Here is an 18,050-nt window from a genome sequence, read left to right on the forward strand (position 1 = left end):
TCTTGTGACGGTAAATCACCGGGCCCATCACAGTATTTATACTTTAGCAAATAAAAAGCGACATATACGGATTTTTAAAAACATATTTAAGAGTAATAAAGTTAGAATGACCGAATATTGTTACCAAAAATTAATTACGAACTAAATGAATGTCTATTTATACTGATCTGGATACTGACACAGAACTGGCAGGATTGAAAGTGTTTGGAACAATACAGCGCGGTTAAGACGCCGGTTCTGTTAGGGCACCGTCGGTCGACCGGCGGTTGGGTTTGAAGTCATCCCCTTACGTGACTACAGATGGGTAGTGGGTACGTTAATTTCATTTAAGTGATGAGTGTGTGCAAATTGTATTGTCTTTATCGTACCGTTGAATAGTAAAATAGTGTGTACTATTCCACATGTAAAAATACATCTACTCCCCGACGTTTTTGTGGGGCGATCTCGCCTTAATAAATACAAAAATAATAATTAGTGATACTTGTGCTCTATCTGTTGAAATGATAATTATATAGTTTCTATTATATAGTTTGTATTAGCTGTGTTATCACGAATATACATAGTGTACATATGAAGAGCCAAAGAATATTATAAAAGGTCTCAATGACCGTGATATATGTGTATAATTGCAATAAACCAATGTATATAGCACAACTTTGTACGGATGCCTTGCTAATAATGTTAGGAATCTTTAACATCATAAGTTTGTGATAATGTAATGAACCATATGATAGCTATGACGTACATAACATAACTATTATTTTAGCCTTGTGATGTTTAAAGTTTCTGTTAACCACCCAAAGAATTCCAACTTGCAGTATTCTTGGTAAAACTTGTAGAAACCCCACAAGGGGAAAAACGTGTGAGAGAGACGTTTGCGAGGGGAAAAAACTTTTTAGAGTCACTAATTGTGACATACCACTGGTAAGTTTGCGAGGGGAAGACATGGGCATACAATTGTCATGTGTTAGAAGTGGATAACTATAGTCTATTTGGCTACCTCGAGAGTATACTTTGCGCAGTACAGTGTGCCGCCTTTGATCTCGTGTGTAAACACGCCAGTTCTTCAGTATGCTTCGACTATATTTATAAATACGCATTTATAACGCACGTGACCCATGGGCACGAAATACCAAGACCAGCAAGCGTGACCAAATCATTATGCCATTGACCACTATACAGAAAATTATAGGAATTCTTTAGATAATAATATCATCAAATTTAGGTATTAATTTAATAGCAAAATTATTACACATGGGGGTTTCCGAATTTATAATATGTTATCCAAAAAAACCCATTTTGAAAGTATTTGCGGAAAAAGAATATTTATCGACGGAAGCGTTTACAATATAATTAAAAAGTTGAACAAAATAGACAATTATTTTGCTGCACAGTAGTCACGTGTTGTTTACCGCCTTTGCATTCAAATGTACGCGAAGGCGACCCGCTGTGAAGGTCACTTCGAGACTTACTGTCTACAAGCTGTCATGGCAGCGCGGAGGTGGTCACGTATTTATACATACGTATTTATAAATATGGTCGAAGCATACTGTTCTTTGAGTCAACAAGCGCGATTTACTACGACCACTCGAACTCGCACTGACGTCACTCTCTCCAGGAATCCAAATAGACTATGATAGAATGTATCGATATCTGCAAATATGATGTATGACGAGTATCTTAAGATCATTTATACAAAGCAAAGTTTGTTAGCTTTTGTTCCTGAGATGTAGTTTACCAATTAAAATATGGACGAGAAATATGCATGTCCATTAATTAAGACTTTATAGCAAATAATAAAATGTCAATTAAATTTCTTTAAAATAAGATGTTGATAAGGTTACGCTTTCTATTGATTGAGTTGCGTCCTTGTGAAACAAATTTGTCGCAAACGCGATTTGAAAGGACATTAATTAATATCTGCATGTAATTAAGTACCGAAGTGTGACGTCATAAAATTTTCTTTTTTGCATTTCAGTATTTTCATGACCATATAGATCAGTAGAACATGATGAAAAACATCCACAGTCCAAATTTGGTGCGAATCGGATCATGAGGGCCGAGACATGGCCGCATGAATACCTAATTAGCCCCATTGAAATCAGTGTAAATTGGCCTGGTTCATAACTGTTTGGAACCAGGCCAATTTACACTGATTTCAATGGGGCTAATAAGGTATTCATGCGGCCATATCTCGGCCCTCATGATCCGATTCCCAGGACTGTGGATGTTTATCATGCTCCACCGATACATGGTATTCAAAACGCTGAAATGCAAAAAAAGTTTTTTGTGACGTCATCACTTCGGTGCTCTCGGGGATCAATGCTTTGAAACAATATGTTGGTGTAGATTATTCACCCAGAAAAAAGAACATCATTTGAATATTCAAATAAGGCTCAGTGGCGTAGCATGGGTCATCATATGGGGAACACCGACCATGATCGGGGGCCACCGGGTGTGACGGGGGAACAAGCCGTTTCGGTATTTTTTCTATGAGATTTTGATAAATTTTCAGATCCATTCGGGGCACCTGCACCCCCCCTTCGTGCCCCTATGACGCTACGCCAATGGGCCAGTGCAATAGTCAATTTGCCCCCATTAGCAACTACCATGGCAACGCAGACTTACGCGTGCGTATAGCGCGCGAGGTGACCACTTCGACTCGCCAAGTGGGTGTCGCTTCTAAATATAGTTTATTATTTTTAATCTATCTTGTTTTCCCGGTGATTTATGTGGAAGAAAGGGAATTTATTATGAGTTGTATCAAACAAATATTGAATGTTTTTATTCGTTCAATGGAAAGAATATTTTCATTCGGTGAACAGTCCATATTTCACTTCATGAAAATATTCTTACCATTGTATTCATAAACATATAATATTTGTATACCATACACTCACCTTTGGAAGACATGACGTTAATTAATCTTCCACAAAAAAGAGTGTGAATTTCAAATGGGGTTAACATTGGAACATTAGGGTATGGATTTATAACTGGGATGGCCCACTGGATCATTCGTAAAGTACCTGATTACAAAGCTCAAAATCAGATCCTGGTTTAACTATATTACTAGTCAAGCTTCTGAAAGTTACAGATGGTTGTATAAACGACGGGTAGATAAAACACAGTTTTTGTGACTTTCATTTCTGAAATATGTCTTTTAAAATGATTAATATGTCTGTGGTTAAAATTAAATAGTATGAATAATACATGACAAGTGTTCACCAATACACAGTAAACGTGTTCAAAAGATGTTAAACGTGTTCACACTCAATAGTATAACCATGATAACATGCCAAACATATATACGATCAGGTAACGCACATTATATTGAAGAGAAATATAAAATCGGTTATGCACAAAAGGGACTAAAGCTACAGTCGTGGACTAGACTATAATAAGGATGTAAGCATTTATAATTTTAATGCTTTGAGAATTGTTTACTGTTATTATATAGAAGTTGCACTTGCGCAGATTATTGACAGCAAGGTCGTACACGTAACGACGTTCCCGTGAAAGGTTTGACTTTTGCAGGCCGACCAATGTTTTTGAAACTTTTATAGATTAAAGACAATATTCTGTGACGATGTTTCCGAATTCTTAAATGGATAAGTGTAAAGCGGTTTAATAGTAAGATACGTATGACCAAGGACTACAGTAAGCCAAAGAATTAAAGTACCATTTACCACCTCTATATCCTAAACAACGACAGATATGTTATAATTGTAACCAACCGCCAATAGCTGCATCTTTTAGCTCGAATTTAAGACATCATTCGTTGAAATTGTTCAAGAAATAAAGACACGACGATCCAAAAACCCAAGGAAGATGGCAATTCAAAAGCTACAGTTTGATCCATAGCATGCCCTATTGATTTGTACACAGAGCATTCGCGATTCTCATCCAATTTCAACAAATAAGATCTTAAATCAGAGCTAAAGAGTATGGCTGCTTGTTTGCTTTTGACATATTTGTCTTTATTTGCATGTGCAGGGGAAAACACAACTGGTACCTTAATCCTTTGGTTTACTGTGTTTTTGTACCCACAAATGACTAAAGCTAGTACCCTTTTGTTGAATGCCTTAAATGTGCCACGATTTTGTTTTCACATACAATAAAAATGTGACGTGGATCGATAGTAATATTGGCGTTTATGAGTTGTAAAACAAATTAATGAAAATACTGGTGTGCATAAGAAATGAATAAAATTATTATTTGTTATTTCAATGTGTCATTTTTTATCCGTCTATAACTCGTGACCTCCTTGGCTTGGAACAAAAAGTTAAAATGCATTTTGGGTGTTGAATTTCCTGATTATAGTCAGTTAAGGAATTTGACCATTAAAGTAGCGTTCTCCGAAATGTGTTTCGATAAATTCCTTAATTTGTCATTAAATTAAAAAATCTCAGGTGAATGACACCATAGTTTTGAATAAATAAATAAATTAAAATAGAAGGCACGGGCTATAAAATAATATATCGCCACAACACAATTATGGTTAAAATGAAAGCGACTATTGGGTGCTAATTATCGTATCATTATAATTAGTCTGACACCAATGTAAACATTTATTTCGGTGGCCCAAGTTCATAGTCATTTACGTTCACGCTGTTTTTTTACAGATCACCAGTGGCGTAGCCAGGATTTTGGAACCGAGGGAGCACAACTTGTAAATGTACCGACGGAAATATTTTTTACCAACGGAAGTTGTGATTTGTTGAACCAAAATTTGTTCGCATGGTTTGAAAAAGTGAAGAGCAAAAAAAAAAAAAAGGATAATACTAGGCAGTACTAACATAAAAACGCATAATTTTTATGTGTAATTGACAATTTTTCATCATTTTATTTACAATTTACCCTTTTTCCTGTCACCCTGGGTGAAAAATAATCTATTGTTAACCCAATTTTTTTTTTTCAACAACGCCTTCAGTCTACCGACGGCCTTAAATCAACCGACGGCACCGGCCCCTGCCCCCCAATGGCTACGCCAATGCAGATCACCTAGAATTGCATAGGTTTCAGCGATTCAATTATATCATTCTGAAAAAGAATGATGTGTTTCTGAAAAGAATGATATGTTTCTGACATCAGAAGGACATCTTCGTATTCAGAATGCGATTGCTGAAAAAGAATGATATGTTTCGGAAAAGCGTTTCCGCTTGGAATGTAGTAGATACCTATTGTGGATCTTACTGTCCGTGACTTTAATTTTATAACGTCTTTCATCGACAATTTGCTACGTCTTTTACACATGATAAGGGTCACCTGAGTTCATCCTGATATTTTAAACAGTATCAGTTTTTTAACCAAACAACTAGCCACATTCTTTCTCTAAACTGTACTGCAAACACAGATTACATTAGAATGGCTGTGTTATCAATAGATTTTAAAACAGAACCGAAAGTCATGTAAATATGGACCATCGCAGAATATAACGTTCTTGCAAGAAGTTGCATTTTTGCCAATGTATTTTATGTTCTTGCTAAAAAGACCATAAAGAACTTACCTCAAATGTCTTATGTAGTTTGCATACCTATTCCGGTTCGACTATGTATATTCCAAAATGCTCGATCTTCATTATTGGAAAACATTTCACCACATTTTTACTCTATAAAATGGCGAAAATATTGCAAACCTCAACAGTACCCCAAATAATATGTTAGACACCACAACACAGACTGTTCATAGCTTGTCGGTTTCTGTTCTGACAGAATACAAGCGACCACACCACTCTTCGCCATACATATATTCTCCCAATATGAAATTTTAAAAAGAAAGAAATTTATTTCGGCAGAGGCGCCGGCGGGGCTCGAACCCACGTTGCACTGAGCCGTTATCATGTAGTCCTATACAATATCGACATATCACCAGCGCCTTAGACCTTTAAACATATAATCGCAACTTCATTACTTCAACATACCACGTGACAAGCAAAGACAGAAAACGTACCATATTTTGGAATTGTATTTGTTTAAAAACATTAATGTGTATTAATAGCGCTCAATTGTTGATAACTGCGTGTTCTATATACAATAATCCGACAATAAATGAGCCTATACATGCACAATAGTTTTTTCATACATTATATCGATTTTGAATCGCACGTGGCTACTCACCGTATATGTCGGTCAGTATGTGGCCTGCCATTTTTCTTGTAGTTCTTGTATACATGTCGATGTTTTTATCATTTATACAAGAAATCCACATTAGACCCCTAATTTTATTTCAGGAAATAAAAGATTAGATTACCATAGAAACGAAACAGTAATCTTTGGCGGGATCTAATGTAATTTTTACATGGCATTTTCAACGTTTTTTCTATCGCCATTCTCGCTCAATTAGAAAAATATTTTGGTGTATATAAAATTGAAATAATATCCTCTGCCTCATAAACGACATCAAATGTACCACAATTGGGTATCACGAATCGTTATATATGATGTGCAGTTAATATTCATATTTTCTTTTATACAGAGGATGCTTCAGTGTTGACAGGAAAAATATTTTCTTGAAAACCGTCTCACTCGGTTATTTCAAAAAGGTAACCACGCTTCCCTAGTATGTGCAATAAAATAGCATTAAAAAATTTCTTAATTTAACAGCATTCTAGAAACTCTTGGCGTTTGGCGAATAGAGGAGTAACAAGCCACTACGTCTTGTCCTCATATTGATTGATTTTATATAGAAAGGATTTGAACCAACGCCCTGGTTATGTACTGTAATCAAAGATTCTTGGTAAACCAAATTATGGTACAAGCTTTGTATTGTCTGTGGAATAAACTAATGTTAAGGGTACTGACAATAGAAATATTTACGAAAGAAACATACTCTTGTTTATACCATGATATTGTTGATATCTCAATACTATCACAACTTCAGCTGTGTGGTAAGTAACGTACCTAAAAAGCGGTTCTTTTAATTAAAAAAATCACTCTGTACTTTTTGTACTGACCAAACTATAACAATATTTATTCATCGAAGGGGTTACTACAAAATACATAATTATTTGGTGCATACGCACCAATATGCAACTCGCGCAATCGATCCGTGTTCAACGTATTAGTGACATACATTTTATTGCTTAAGCATTGGAGAAATTAGGTAACCCTGAAAATAGGGACCCACATTCTATGAATTTACTTATAACTATTTAATTATTAGGTGTACGACCCCAAGGTTTGTTTTATTGTATACCTTTTTTTTCAAATATATTTCACACCACCCCGGGTAATACTAGACACCATTGACCCACCATAAAACCCTTTAACCCACCATGGCACCCCATGATCCAACATGACAATAATGACACCCCTTAACCTACCCCGACGCCCCTTATCTCACCATGACACCCATTCACCTACCATGATACCTATTGGCCCATTCTGACATCCCATGACACCCCTTGACCCATCCATCTTTCCCTTGACGCACTCCCCGTCCCCCAACACGGCACCCTCCCGAAACATATATCCCGAATATCAAAATATCAAAATTATTTGATATTAGAAAGACACTCTTCGTATTCAGAATGCAATTTGGTGTATCTGATGTGCTCTCAGGTCCCACAAAAATATTGTGCAAACGTTGTTACCCGATCCCTTGAGTGATGAAGACCTGCATGAAATTATTATAGTGGTATCAGCTGGCACATGTTTTATCAATTTATTTGGTACACTCTAAATTACAGGACTTACTTTTAAAACTTTCAGAGAATGTAGTTAGGGACCAATCAATATAGGATTAAACTAAGTCTTTACAAAGTCACAGTCCCACAGGGATTTAAAATGCAAGTCCATTGGATTTAATATTCAAGTCCTTTAAGATTTACTTTTAAGCATATCTGGGATTTATTTCAAAATAATATAAATCTTTATGGGGATTTAAATATCGATATTAAATACAATAAAGTTATAGTCACTGACATTGGCAATTACAGCATCTGGGATGCCATTCTGCAAAACAAATTCGTCCATATCACTTCATTCATTCGCTCTCCACCACACGAAATCGCAAAAGAAAGATGGCGGCTGAGCAGTCCAGGAAAACGTTTCGATTTGATCACGTGCATGCACCATCGCGTTGTGATTGGTTTACTGTTTAAGTCTTTGGAAAGATTTAAAAATAGATTTTCTTTTTCCCGATCCCAAAGAAAATAAATCTTAAAGACTTAAAAATGTTCAAGTCTCAACTAAGATTTAAATTTTAAGTCTTTCTAATTTAGAGTGTATGTTGCTGCTGTTTGTGTTTATGCCAAACCAGGAATGTATTGCATCACCACGTTAAAACAATAATATCCAATAAATTTAAGCAACCATATTAGAATAACTTGAATAATCCTTGAACTTCTCTTGAAGCATTTTCTAAGACTTATTTTAAGATTTTTTACTATTACTTAGAGATCTATACGTACGTAGTTTATCATTATACAGAAAAATAATGTCTGTTTTTGGTTTAGGTTTTTCATTTATCATGTTTATGTGTATATAATTTTTTTATAATATATCCCGGGATATATACAGTGGGGGGATGGGGTTGAAAAAATTTCTTGAAGTATAGTGAATGCAGCACCTTATAGCGAACAAAATGAGTTTATAGTACAAATGCGCCATATTGAAGCTCAACTGATGAAATATGATGCTAAAATTGCCAAATAAGAGGTTAATTTGGTCAGAAACCCACATACAGGCGTCAACATTGGGGGATGATTGTATGAACCATCCTCCCTTGGGGGCGGGGTTATCTCCCATGCCTCCGGGATCTACGCCTATGGATCATATACACAGCACAATATACATGTATTATTATATAGCCCTATACAATATGTCGATATTCACATTCGTGAACTGCCCTCCTCGTTCTTTGTAAGACTCTTCAGTTGAATATCTTCTTTCGGTTTGCTTTTCCTGTAACATGCAATGTCAAACAAAGATATAGAAAAATCTAGCATGCTCTTCACGATCTGAAACCTATAAATAACGTTTTATTCATTTACTCGAAATATTTTTTGTTAAGATGTAAATGAAACATACCGAATGTACATGAAAATGACCAGCAAAACACATAGAGCAACCAGGATTGCTAACACACCCAGGACTAGAGCTGCTGTGGCAATAACAAGACATCTGTCTCCGCTTGCCTCATATAAACGTTGACTGCTCACTATGCCGCTTTGACGTTTTACTGAATTTAAAAGAATTAAATGTAGATGGCATTAACAACTCTCTTTCATTAATCATGTTAATGTTGAATCCGTTCACATATTACATCCTTTTTCAGGTAATCAGAGTGTTTGACTGAGACTTTATAAACAGCTTTATTGTACCTGTACTTTCTATAACAATGACAGAAAAACTGCAAATGGCCATATTGTTGGAAGAATCTACGTAGAAGTACATCACATTGGTAGAGCCGATATAAAATTCGTGTCCAGGAACGTGGGTTTGGTAAAGTTTTGTCACATTATTAGAAGCGTCTGTAGCCGTTGGCTCGATCCATTTCAGTTCCATACTCGTAGAATCCGTCTCAAGAGTTGTTGTGATGTTGGCGGGGCAGCCTACTATCACTGGTGGGTGAGTATCAACTATTAAAGATATTAATTTGAAGTGCTATTTTAAGTTTACACAATATTAAAACATAATTAAAGTTTTAAAAGTGCTAATATAATTCTAGAAAAGTGATGCATACGAAGAGCTTGTTTCCAAACCATGTCAAGTCCACAAACACATGCTTCTGATTGACCTGTGCGATATTGCAATGGATTGTGATGCTATAGGTATAGTAATTTTAGTCGGATGCACCATTACAAAGCAAACAGTGGACGGACGCACAGTAACAAAGTGTGTGAGGCCTTTGATTCCCAAATGAGAACAATAGTCTGCATATTGTTAAGCTACAGCTGTATGTATATGCTGTGCTACCATGCGTCTTTCACTTGGTTGGGACCCTTTGCTCGTTCTTATTTGCTCCTTTCCTTGTGAGGGATGCTTGGTGTAGCCTAATTAATCATGTTAATGTAGTTTGTATTTTAAGGTGTATTATTAAAGGATTTTTGTACACTTATTTAGTTTTTACTTTTATGTATGTGTGCTCTGTAAAGCGCATCGAGACTTCTGTATGATGCGCTATATAAATCTCTTTTATTATTATTATTACATTATTGTGGTAAATAATGGCTTGTTTATGGTTCAACCCATTGTTGCTAATGTCAAATTTGTCAAAGTAATTGAGATTGTATCACACAGGTTAATGAAAAAGATGTGCTTTATATTCATTATATTAAAAGCAATGAAACACCTCGGACATATTCTAAGACATCTAGGCGAAATACTAGAAAATACTGTACCTTCGTAAACAGTAACGAAAAAGGCACAGGATACCTCATTCTCACTGTAATCTGCATATGTATACACCACGTTGCGTGAACCGGATGAGAATTGATACCCAGGCCGGTGACTTTGTGATACAAGTGTGACATTTCCTGACGAATCAGTAACTGTAGGCGTGCTCCAATAGATAGGTATGCTAGATGTACCAAGTTCCATGTTTCGAATAATGTTGGCTGGACAGTCCTGCACGACTGGTGGAGTGGCATCGACTAAGATTAAGGATAAAAGAACTTTTAGAATTAGATATAATTAAACCTAAAACTGGTGAGAAAAACCTGAAAAAGCACGTGAATGCAGGTCAAAAAGCCCCAAAACGGGCTGAAAATAAATAAGAACACAGGAAACACACAAACCTGAATTCAGGCTTAACCTAAAAAGTGGCATCTCTGTGTAATAAATAGTAAAATATAAAATCTGAAGTGGACATTTTATTAAAAGAACGAAAAACCTCACATACTATGGTTGATATTTGTTGGAAATCTAGGGAAATACTTGACCAAAATACCTTCCTGAACAGTAACGACAAAGGCACATGATATCTCATTCGCACTGTTATCTGCGAATTTATAAATCACGTTGCGTGAACCGGCTGAGAATCGATATCCAGGTTGGTGACTTTGTGATACAAGTGTGACATTTCCTGACAAATCAGTAGCTGTAGGTGTGCTCCATTGAATAGCTATGCTAGGCGTACCAAGTTCCACCTTTGCCACAATATCAGATGGACACGACTTTACAACAGGTGGAGTAGTATCGACTGGATTAAGGAAAAGAATGATTTGTGTTTTTAAAAGTTATAATCGGTGTGATTAAAAAACCTGATCATGATTTTTACACCGACTAATTATACCATTGAACAACGGGGTCTAACGGCAAGTCATTGACTAATGCAATACAATGTCCCGCATTCATTTGACTAACCACATTATTGTAAAAATAATGATAAACATCTCCATGAATCACGCTCTCCGCCAGGCTCTCCATCTCTCTCCGAGGCTCTCAACTTCCTTTCTTCTTTATCTCTCTCCATCTCTCTCATTCGCATGCTGTTTTCTCTCTTCTTTGTCCTATCACATATCTCTATATAATTGGCATTATTGCAAACGCTACCCACCGATTTCATTTTCATGAATAAAAATGTAGGAATTGGAAAGTCTTACCCATTTCCACATGTACCGAAAATTTGCAAAAGGCCATATTATATGAATCATCAGCAAACGTGTAAATAACCTGAGTAGAACCATCAAGGAAAGTTTGGCCTGGTGTGTGGGTGGAATCAATGAATACAACACGTTCATAATTGTCGAGAACTGATGGTTTCGTCCATGAAACAGACGGCGATGAGTCTCCAAGCTCATGGACCACGTAGATATCAGATGGACATCCTTCGATAGAAGGAGGTTCAATATCCTCTGTAATAAATATAAATGGTCTAGTTACAATGATCGCATTTGAACTATAGAATCGACACGTGTTAATTACGTCGTAAATAAAAATTACAGCAGGAAAGGTTGGGTACACATACAATACCTATTAGGTAAAGGTTTCATATGATATATGTCGGTGGATAAGGCTATGGATTGTGAATGTCACTGAATATAAGACCCAATGACATCTTTGTCTTTTTATGAATTGTCAAATTGTTGGCCAAACTTAAATGTCAACAGTATGCTTGCTGGCAGTATGACTATGGCCAATAGACGACCCTTCTGTCCTTTAACATTAACGCACGGCGTTCACTGTTCAAGTTCACTGTGAAGTAGCCATGTCCCGCTTGGCACAACCGAGGTCCCGGGTTCGAGCCCCAACCTTCCCCAGGTGGCTTTATGTGCATTTGGTTTCCGGTCCATGCTCGCTCTCAGTTTTCTCCGCATTGTTTTGTTAGAACTAGTCTTAGGTAGTCCCACGTATTTAATATGATAAATAACCGGAAGGTATATTGAAAAATACCGTTAATGTTCTAAGTAATCAATCAGTTTCCAGCACGCAAAACAACCCATCAGGAATTAGATTGGTTGGTGATAAGATATCAATCATCGTATAAAAATATCGGAACACCACCTTATTAGGACATGTTGGAGTTACTCACCGACTACATCAATTGTAAATCTACAGTTAGCACTATTATTGGATGAGTCTGTAAACATGTACGCAACATTAGTTGTAGTCATTAGAAACATTCCAGGCGGATGTGATCTAGATTGGTTTATTTCTCCTGATAAGTCGAATGCTATTGGTTCATTCCATGTCACGTGTCGGCCACCAACAGACACAAAGCTATCAGGACATTGGGATATGGTTGGAGGTGTACTGTCCACTGCTCAAATGATAATTATAAGAATGTTTATAATAATTAAAATTGTGTCATGAATTGTTAATGTTTTAAAGGGGCATTTCTTGATCTACAACCTTATCCCCTACTTTTTTGATATTTTTATACCATAGGAATGCTCTGGCTGCATGTGCTAAAAATTCTTGCAGATTCATTCGCTTGGCAAACATATCAGCAAATTTATATTACGTTCTTATTAACAGAACGCAATAATAATTGCAACATGGTGGCCTCTGGGGTGACAACTCTCTAGTTCGAAAGTTCCCTACTCCGAATGCTCCTTAGATCGAAGGTTTGCTAGTCCGAACACTTTATTTACCATTCGCTAGTCCGAATTCTGAAAAAGTTTCGCTAGTCCGAATGTCGGGTTCTCTAGTCCGAAGGTTCGCTAGTCCGAATAATAAAGAAGGTTCTCTAATCCTAATCCTAACCCTTATTCTATATTCGGACTAGAGAACCTTCGGATTAGCGAACTTAATTTGATTTTTGGACTAGCGACCCCCCGGACTGGAGAACCTTCGGACTAGCGACCCTTCGGACTAGAGAGAAGTTACGGCCTATGGAGCAGTTTAATGCAAATAATCATGCATAATTCGCAAATGCAAATCAGAATCAACTAATCCCACTATCCGCTACCAAAATACCTTTAGTGGGACTAATGGGCGCCAAAGAATCTTAAGCAAACGAATGCTAAAATGGGCCAAAAGGAGGTTAATTGTGGCCTAACACAGGTCAAGAGGAAGATGGACAGCAACACATTTGGTAAATTTGTCCCCCTACTTACCCACCCTGTTGGTGTGCCACTGAAATATACACCTGGATAACCCAATTTAACACCAACCTGTGTCCACAATGATTGAGAATGTGCAATTAGCTGTATTATTTGACGTGTCCATGAATAAGTAGTTCACTGACGTTACACCGCTGTGAAATTCTGTTCCTGGTGTATGTGATCTGATTCTGAATGGTGATCCGGACAAGTCGGTGGCGGTTGGTTCGTTCCAGGTAACTGACACTCCAGTTGTGCCGAGCTCAGTTGTAGTTTCTACATCTTTTGGACAGGCGGTTACATTTGGAGATACTGTATCCTCTTGAGGTGTTTGAAAAGAACAAACAGGGACATTTAGAGATGTTGAGATGATTTCTTTTTCTTTTTTTATTCAAAATGTTGTTTTATGGTGACCATAATTACCAACTTCGTGGGGAGTGAGAGGTGTATCAATTGGAATGTCACATGCATCACATTGTCTTTAAGGAATCGGATATTAAAGTTTGCACAGTATTTTTGTGGGAGCTTAGAGTACCCCAGACACATCGAATTGCATTCTGAATACGGAGAATGTCCTTCTGATATCAAATAATTTTGATTTTTTGAAATTCGCGATATAATACAAATTTTATGACAAATTATTAAACTTTTGATAATTCACAGTCCTCGAAGTAAACTTTATAAATTTAATATGTACTTAAAATGTATGTAGCTGGCATGAAAATCCACGATCGATTAAAAATTTTCATATTAAAGATATAATTCTAATAATTTCAGTTTCATAAAATCATACCTTTCAGTTTTGTTGTTTTAATTAGAATATCTTCATGTTTAATATGGCATAAACAAATTTATAAAATCATATTTAAATCTTTGCTTCGTAACCAATGGGATACCTAAATAAATACCTTATATTAATGTTTCCAAACATTTCCCCCCTCTAAATGACTTACCAACTTCTACAGTTACAATGAAGTGACAAAGTGCAGGATTTCCAAACGAATCTGTAAATATGTATGCTACAGTGGTTGAGCCAATTGGAAACTGCGTCCCTGGTGCATGAGATCGGGATCTTACTACCGTATTGTGATCAAATGCGGTAGGTTCTTTCCAACTGACGCTTATTCCGGATGAACCAAGTTCAGTTTTTACTTTGATATCATCAGGACATCCGGATATGCTTGGTACTGTTGTATCATTTACATAAATAGTAAATGTACATGATAAAAGGCTATCGTCAACGGTATTCGTGAAGTTGTACTGTACACTTGTCGCTGTACGTTGCAGATACACCTGTAACTGTTGGTTCAATCCAAGTCACAGCCATTGTTGGAACTCCAGGTTCAGCTCTGGTAATAATATCATTTGGACAGTATGATATACTTGGTGGCATAACTGTGAACAACAATAGCAATGCACTTAGTACAGCACGCAATACCGTTAACGGCCTCTATAAGCATACGTTTAAATGTTTTGAGCTATATAAAGTTGGCAAAAATACTTTATAGAAACATTTTGTTGACTTTTTTTTTGGTATTTTCGAGATCACGGTCCTTTATTGTGTGTATGACCGCCCTGTATACCACGTACGTACTGTGCTATGGGCATCATGTACTAATATTTCAATCACCTAAAATCTTTTGCATGGTATGTTAGTTTTTTAAGTACATTGCAATCGTGTAAAACAGAATTAAAAAAATATTGAGGCCGTCCTCTTCACCAAATGTTACAATATGGCTTAAATGTAATTCGTAATCGCATCATACCTGATTAATAATAGTCCGAAAATCCATTAGGGCCGATTCATACCATTTATTCGACGTCGCGTCTAATACTTGATGAGATTTATTATTCAATCTGTTTCAAATAATTTTTATCTTCTAACGAATGTTTGTTGAATATAATCGATTATTCGTCAACATGAATTCGTTAGAAGATAGAAATTACTTGAAATTTACTGAATAGCGAATATTTGACGTCACAATAAATCTGTGCCAGACTTAATTGTCATCAAAACGGTTTTACGAAATGAGAACATCATTTTACGTGACGTTTTTTCTACTCACGGTCATAAATAGATATTTTACAGAACCCTCCACATACTTCATCTGGATTTCCTCTACAGGTCATATCACATTCAGCGTCCTCTATCCTTCCCAGTCTGTTGAAGCGTGAATCCCTGCCTTCAACACCACAAAAACATTCTTTCGAGAACTCAACACCAGCATATCTCATGGTCGGAGTTTGACTGATACAGAAATCTGTGCACAACTTAATTGTCATCTGATTATTGTCATGTCGTACATCAGGAAGTACGCGGCTACCACCGACGGGTTCTCGGCAGTCTTGAAAACACCCAAGGTATATAGCATGCACAACATTTACAGAAACAGTAAATGTACATGATAGAAAGCTATTATCGGCGGTGTTCGTGAAGTTGTACTGAACATTTGTGGCTCCAATAGGAAACGGTTGCCCTGGGTCATGGGATTGGGATGTCATCGGCGTTGCAGGAAAGCCTATAACTGTTGGTTCAATCCATGTGACATTCATTGTTGTTACTCCAGGTTCAGCGCTGGTAATAATATCATTTGGACAGTATGATATTCTTGGTGTCCCAAGTGTCATATTAACTGTAATCAACAACAACGCACTTGGTATTATTACGCCAAATACCGCAAACGGGCTATAACTAGGCAGGTTACAAGATATGTATTTTAAGACATAAGCAAAATAACAGACAGATTTTTCTGTTTTTTCCAAGATTGGTTCTATTCCAGATGCAGATTAGATTTAAAAATAAATAGCACCAACAGTGTTCAACTTTACTTAAAACTTCTTTATAAATTTTTTTTTCATCTTTTTCTGCCTTTCTGTTGTAATTTACATATATTTATTTGTTTAATTTAGCCCAAAAATGTGAGTTATTCCTTCATATCATGATAAGAAATGTTTGGAAGTTTTCCTTGCTATTCGGTGCTCATTTACCTGATGTTTTAGTGCTATTATTCAGGTGTCTATCCATTGCAAAGATGCAATAGGATTTAAGATAAATAGCGCCATCAGTGTTCAACTTTGCTTTAAAATGATGCCATCAAAAAACCGTGAAAAGCATGAAGTAAAATGTGTTCATAACATTTTCAAATGGGCCACTTTCATTGGCCTTTCATGGTGATTAGGCTTAATGTAATAGGCATATTGTGAAGATGCGCTTAACGCCGTAATTATTACGCGCGACGGCATTCACCTGTTCCGACGTACGATTCACGTTATTAGAGACCTTGCGAAATGAAGTTAGAAACCACAAACTTTAACGTCTAGAGGATTACGTATTCAAAACCACTTTGCCATTAAAGCCACTTGAAGTTAAAGTTAACGCGAGAATCTATAGTGTGTCGTAAATTATGATGAAATACGTCATAATTAAGAACAATAGTTTGGATATTTCCTCATACACTACATAATTACCACTTTTGTATTATCTAGACCAATTATTGGAAATCTAATTTGGTTTGGGTAAAAAACATGCCACATGTTGGTGAAAATTACTGATTGAATTAGATCAAAATATTTTTTTGTTCCAAACGTCACACTTGGTATATGCTTTTGTGTGTGCTCATGACGTACACCAAATCAGCTTGCGGAACCAAGTTTTGGCTTCGACTTCAACGCCAAGGGGATTAAGTTCCCGTAAAATGGCCTGATTTTACGGGACCCAGCAGTGTACTGAACTTCTGCGAACTGTGAAAATTTTTTTTACAACGTTGCGTGTCTCAATATGATTACACCTCTATATAACCAAATATGCTTGTACTGTTCAGGTATTTTATTTAATTATTTATCTTATTCATTTAGGCCTACATTATGTACCCCAATTCAGCAGAAAGCTGGTCTAACATGTGCCACGCTATACGCTGACACTCTTTAAGGTTACACAAAGAGACGTATAAAAAACGTATAAAAGACGTATAAAGTTGTTCTCTAAAACAGAGTTTTCTCAGTAATCAAATATCGCAGCGAGTGAAATGTTGGTGCATTGGATGTAGCTTAACATTTTTGTGTGTGTTATATACAAATTATTAAAATAAATTTGAAAATCCTTCGTTTAAATCATTTTTACCCACCATGTTCACAAGATCAAAAACACGTTCCATGAGGTTTTTTCAAATGTGCGCTCCGTATAAATCCACACCGAGCGATTGTTTTCTTCTTTTTCGTATTGTATTACAAATCGATCAAAGAAATAATGTTGCCATGGGGAAGAACCAAATACAGTACCGATTAAATTTTAAAATCCCGTTTTGGGGGAAAATTTTAGAGAATTTGCTTCAGAAAAAGCTGGTTTGTGAAATTATCGATATCTTGATTACGAGACGTTCATTCATTCATTCATTCATTTTATTTTTTCATCATCATCAATACATACATAATCAGCATAACAGATATAAACAATGTTGAAAATAATGATGTGATGAGGTAGATGCATTACAAAGCCAAAGGCCTGAAAGACAATGCATCACCTTTACATTAAATAATATATAAGATAAGATATTTACACAAGAAA

General features: G+C 36.3%; 1 protein-coding gene across 1 annotated transcript; it reads right to left on the reverse strand.

Annotated features, from left to right (window-relative positions):
* Positions 1 to 8,730: 8,730 nt before the first annotated feature.
* LOC140143006 (hyalin-like) lies at positions 8,731 to 16,114 on the reverse strand. Its single transcript, XM_072165033.1, has 10 exons — positions 15,590 to 16,114; positions 14,440 to 14,785; positions 13,559 to 13,807; positions 12,475 to 12,702; positions 11,546 to 11,797; positions 10,891 to 11,142; positions 10,343 to 10,594; positions 9,323 to 9,580; positions 9,030 to 9,180; positions 8,731 to 8,903 (listed from the first exon to the last, which is right to left on the reverse strand). The coding sequence occupies exons 1-10, from the start codon at positions 16,112 to 16,114 to the stop codon at positions 8,831 to 8,833; spliced, it is 2,586 nt and encodes an 861-aa protein (XP_072021134.1). The 3' UTR covers positions 8,731 to 8,830.
* Between the last annotated feature and the right edge of the window lie 1,936 nt (positions 16,115 to 18,050).

Source organism: Amphiura filiformis, chromosome 20 (genome assembly GCF_039555335.1).
Source record: "Amphiura filiformis chromosome 20, Afil_fr2py, whole genome shotgun sequence".
Lineage (NCBI taxonomy): Eukaryota > Metazoa > Echinodermata > Ophiuroidea > Amphilepidida > Amphiuridae > Amphiura > Amphiura filiformis.

Excerpts from the sequence above, each read along its gene's own strand:
- LOC140143006 (XM_072165033.1), bottom strand. The coding sequence starts at position 16,114 with ATGACACTTGGGACACCAAGAATATCATACTGTCCAAATGATATTATT. Across the intron at positions 12,703-13,558 it reads CTCAATCATTGTGGACACAG|TGGACAGTACACCTCCAACC; the intron begins GTTGGTGTTAAA and ends TCATTTGAGCAG. Across the intron at positions 11,143-11,545 it reads TTCGGTACATGTGGAAATGG|TCGATACTACTCCACCTGTT; the intron begins GTAAGACTTTCC and ends TCCTTAATCCAG.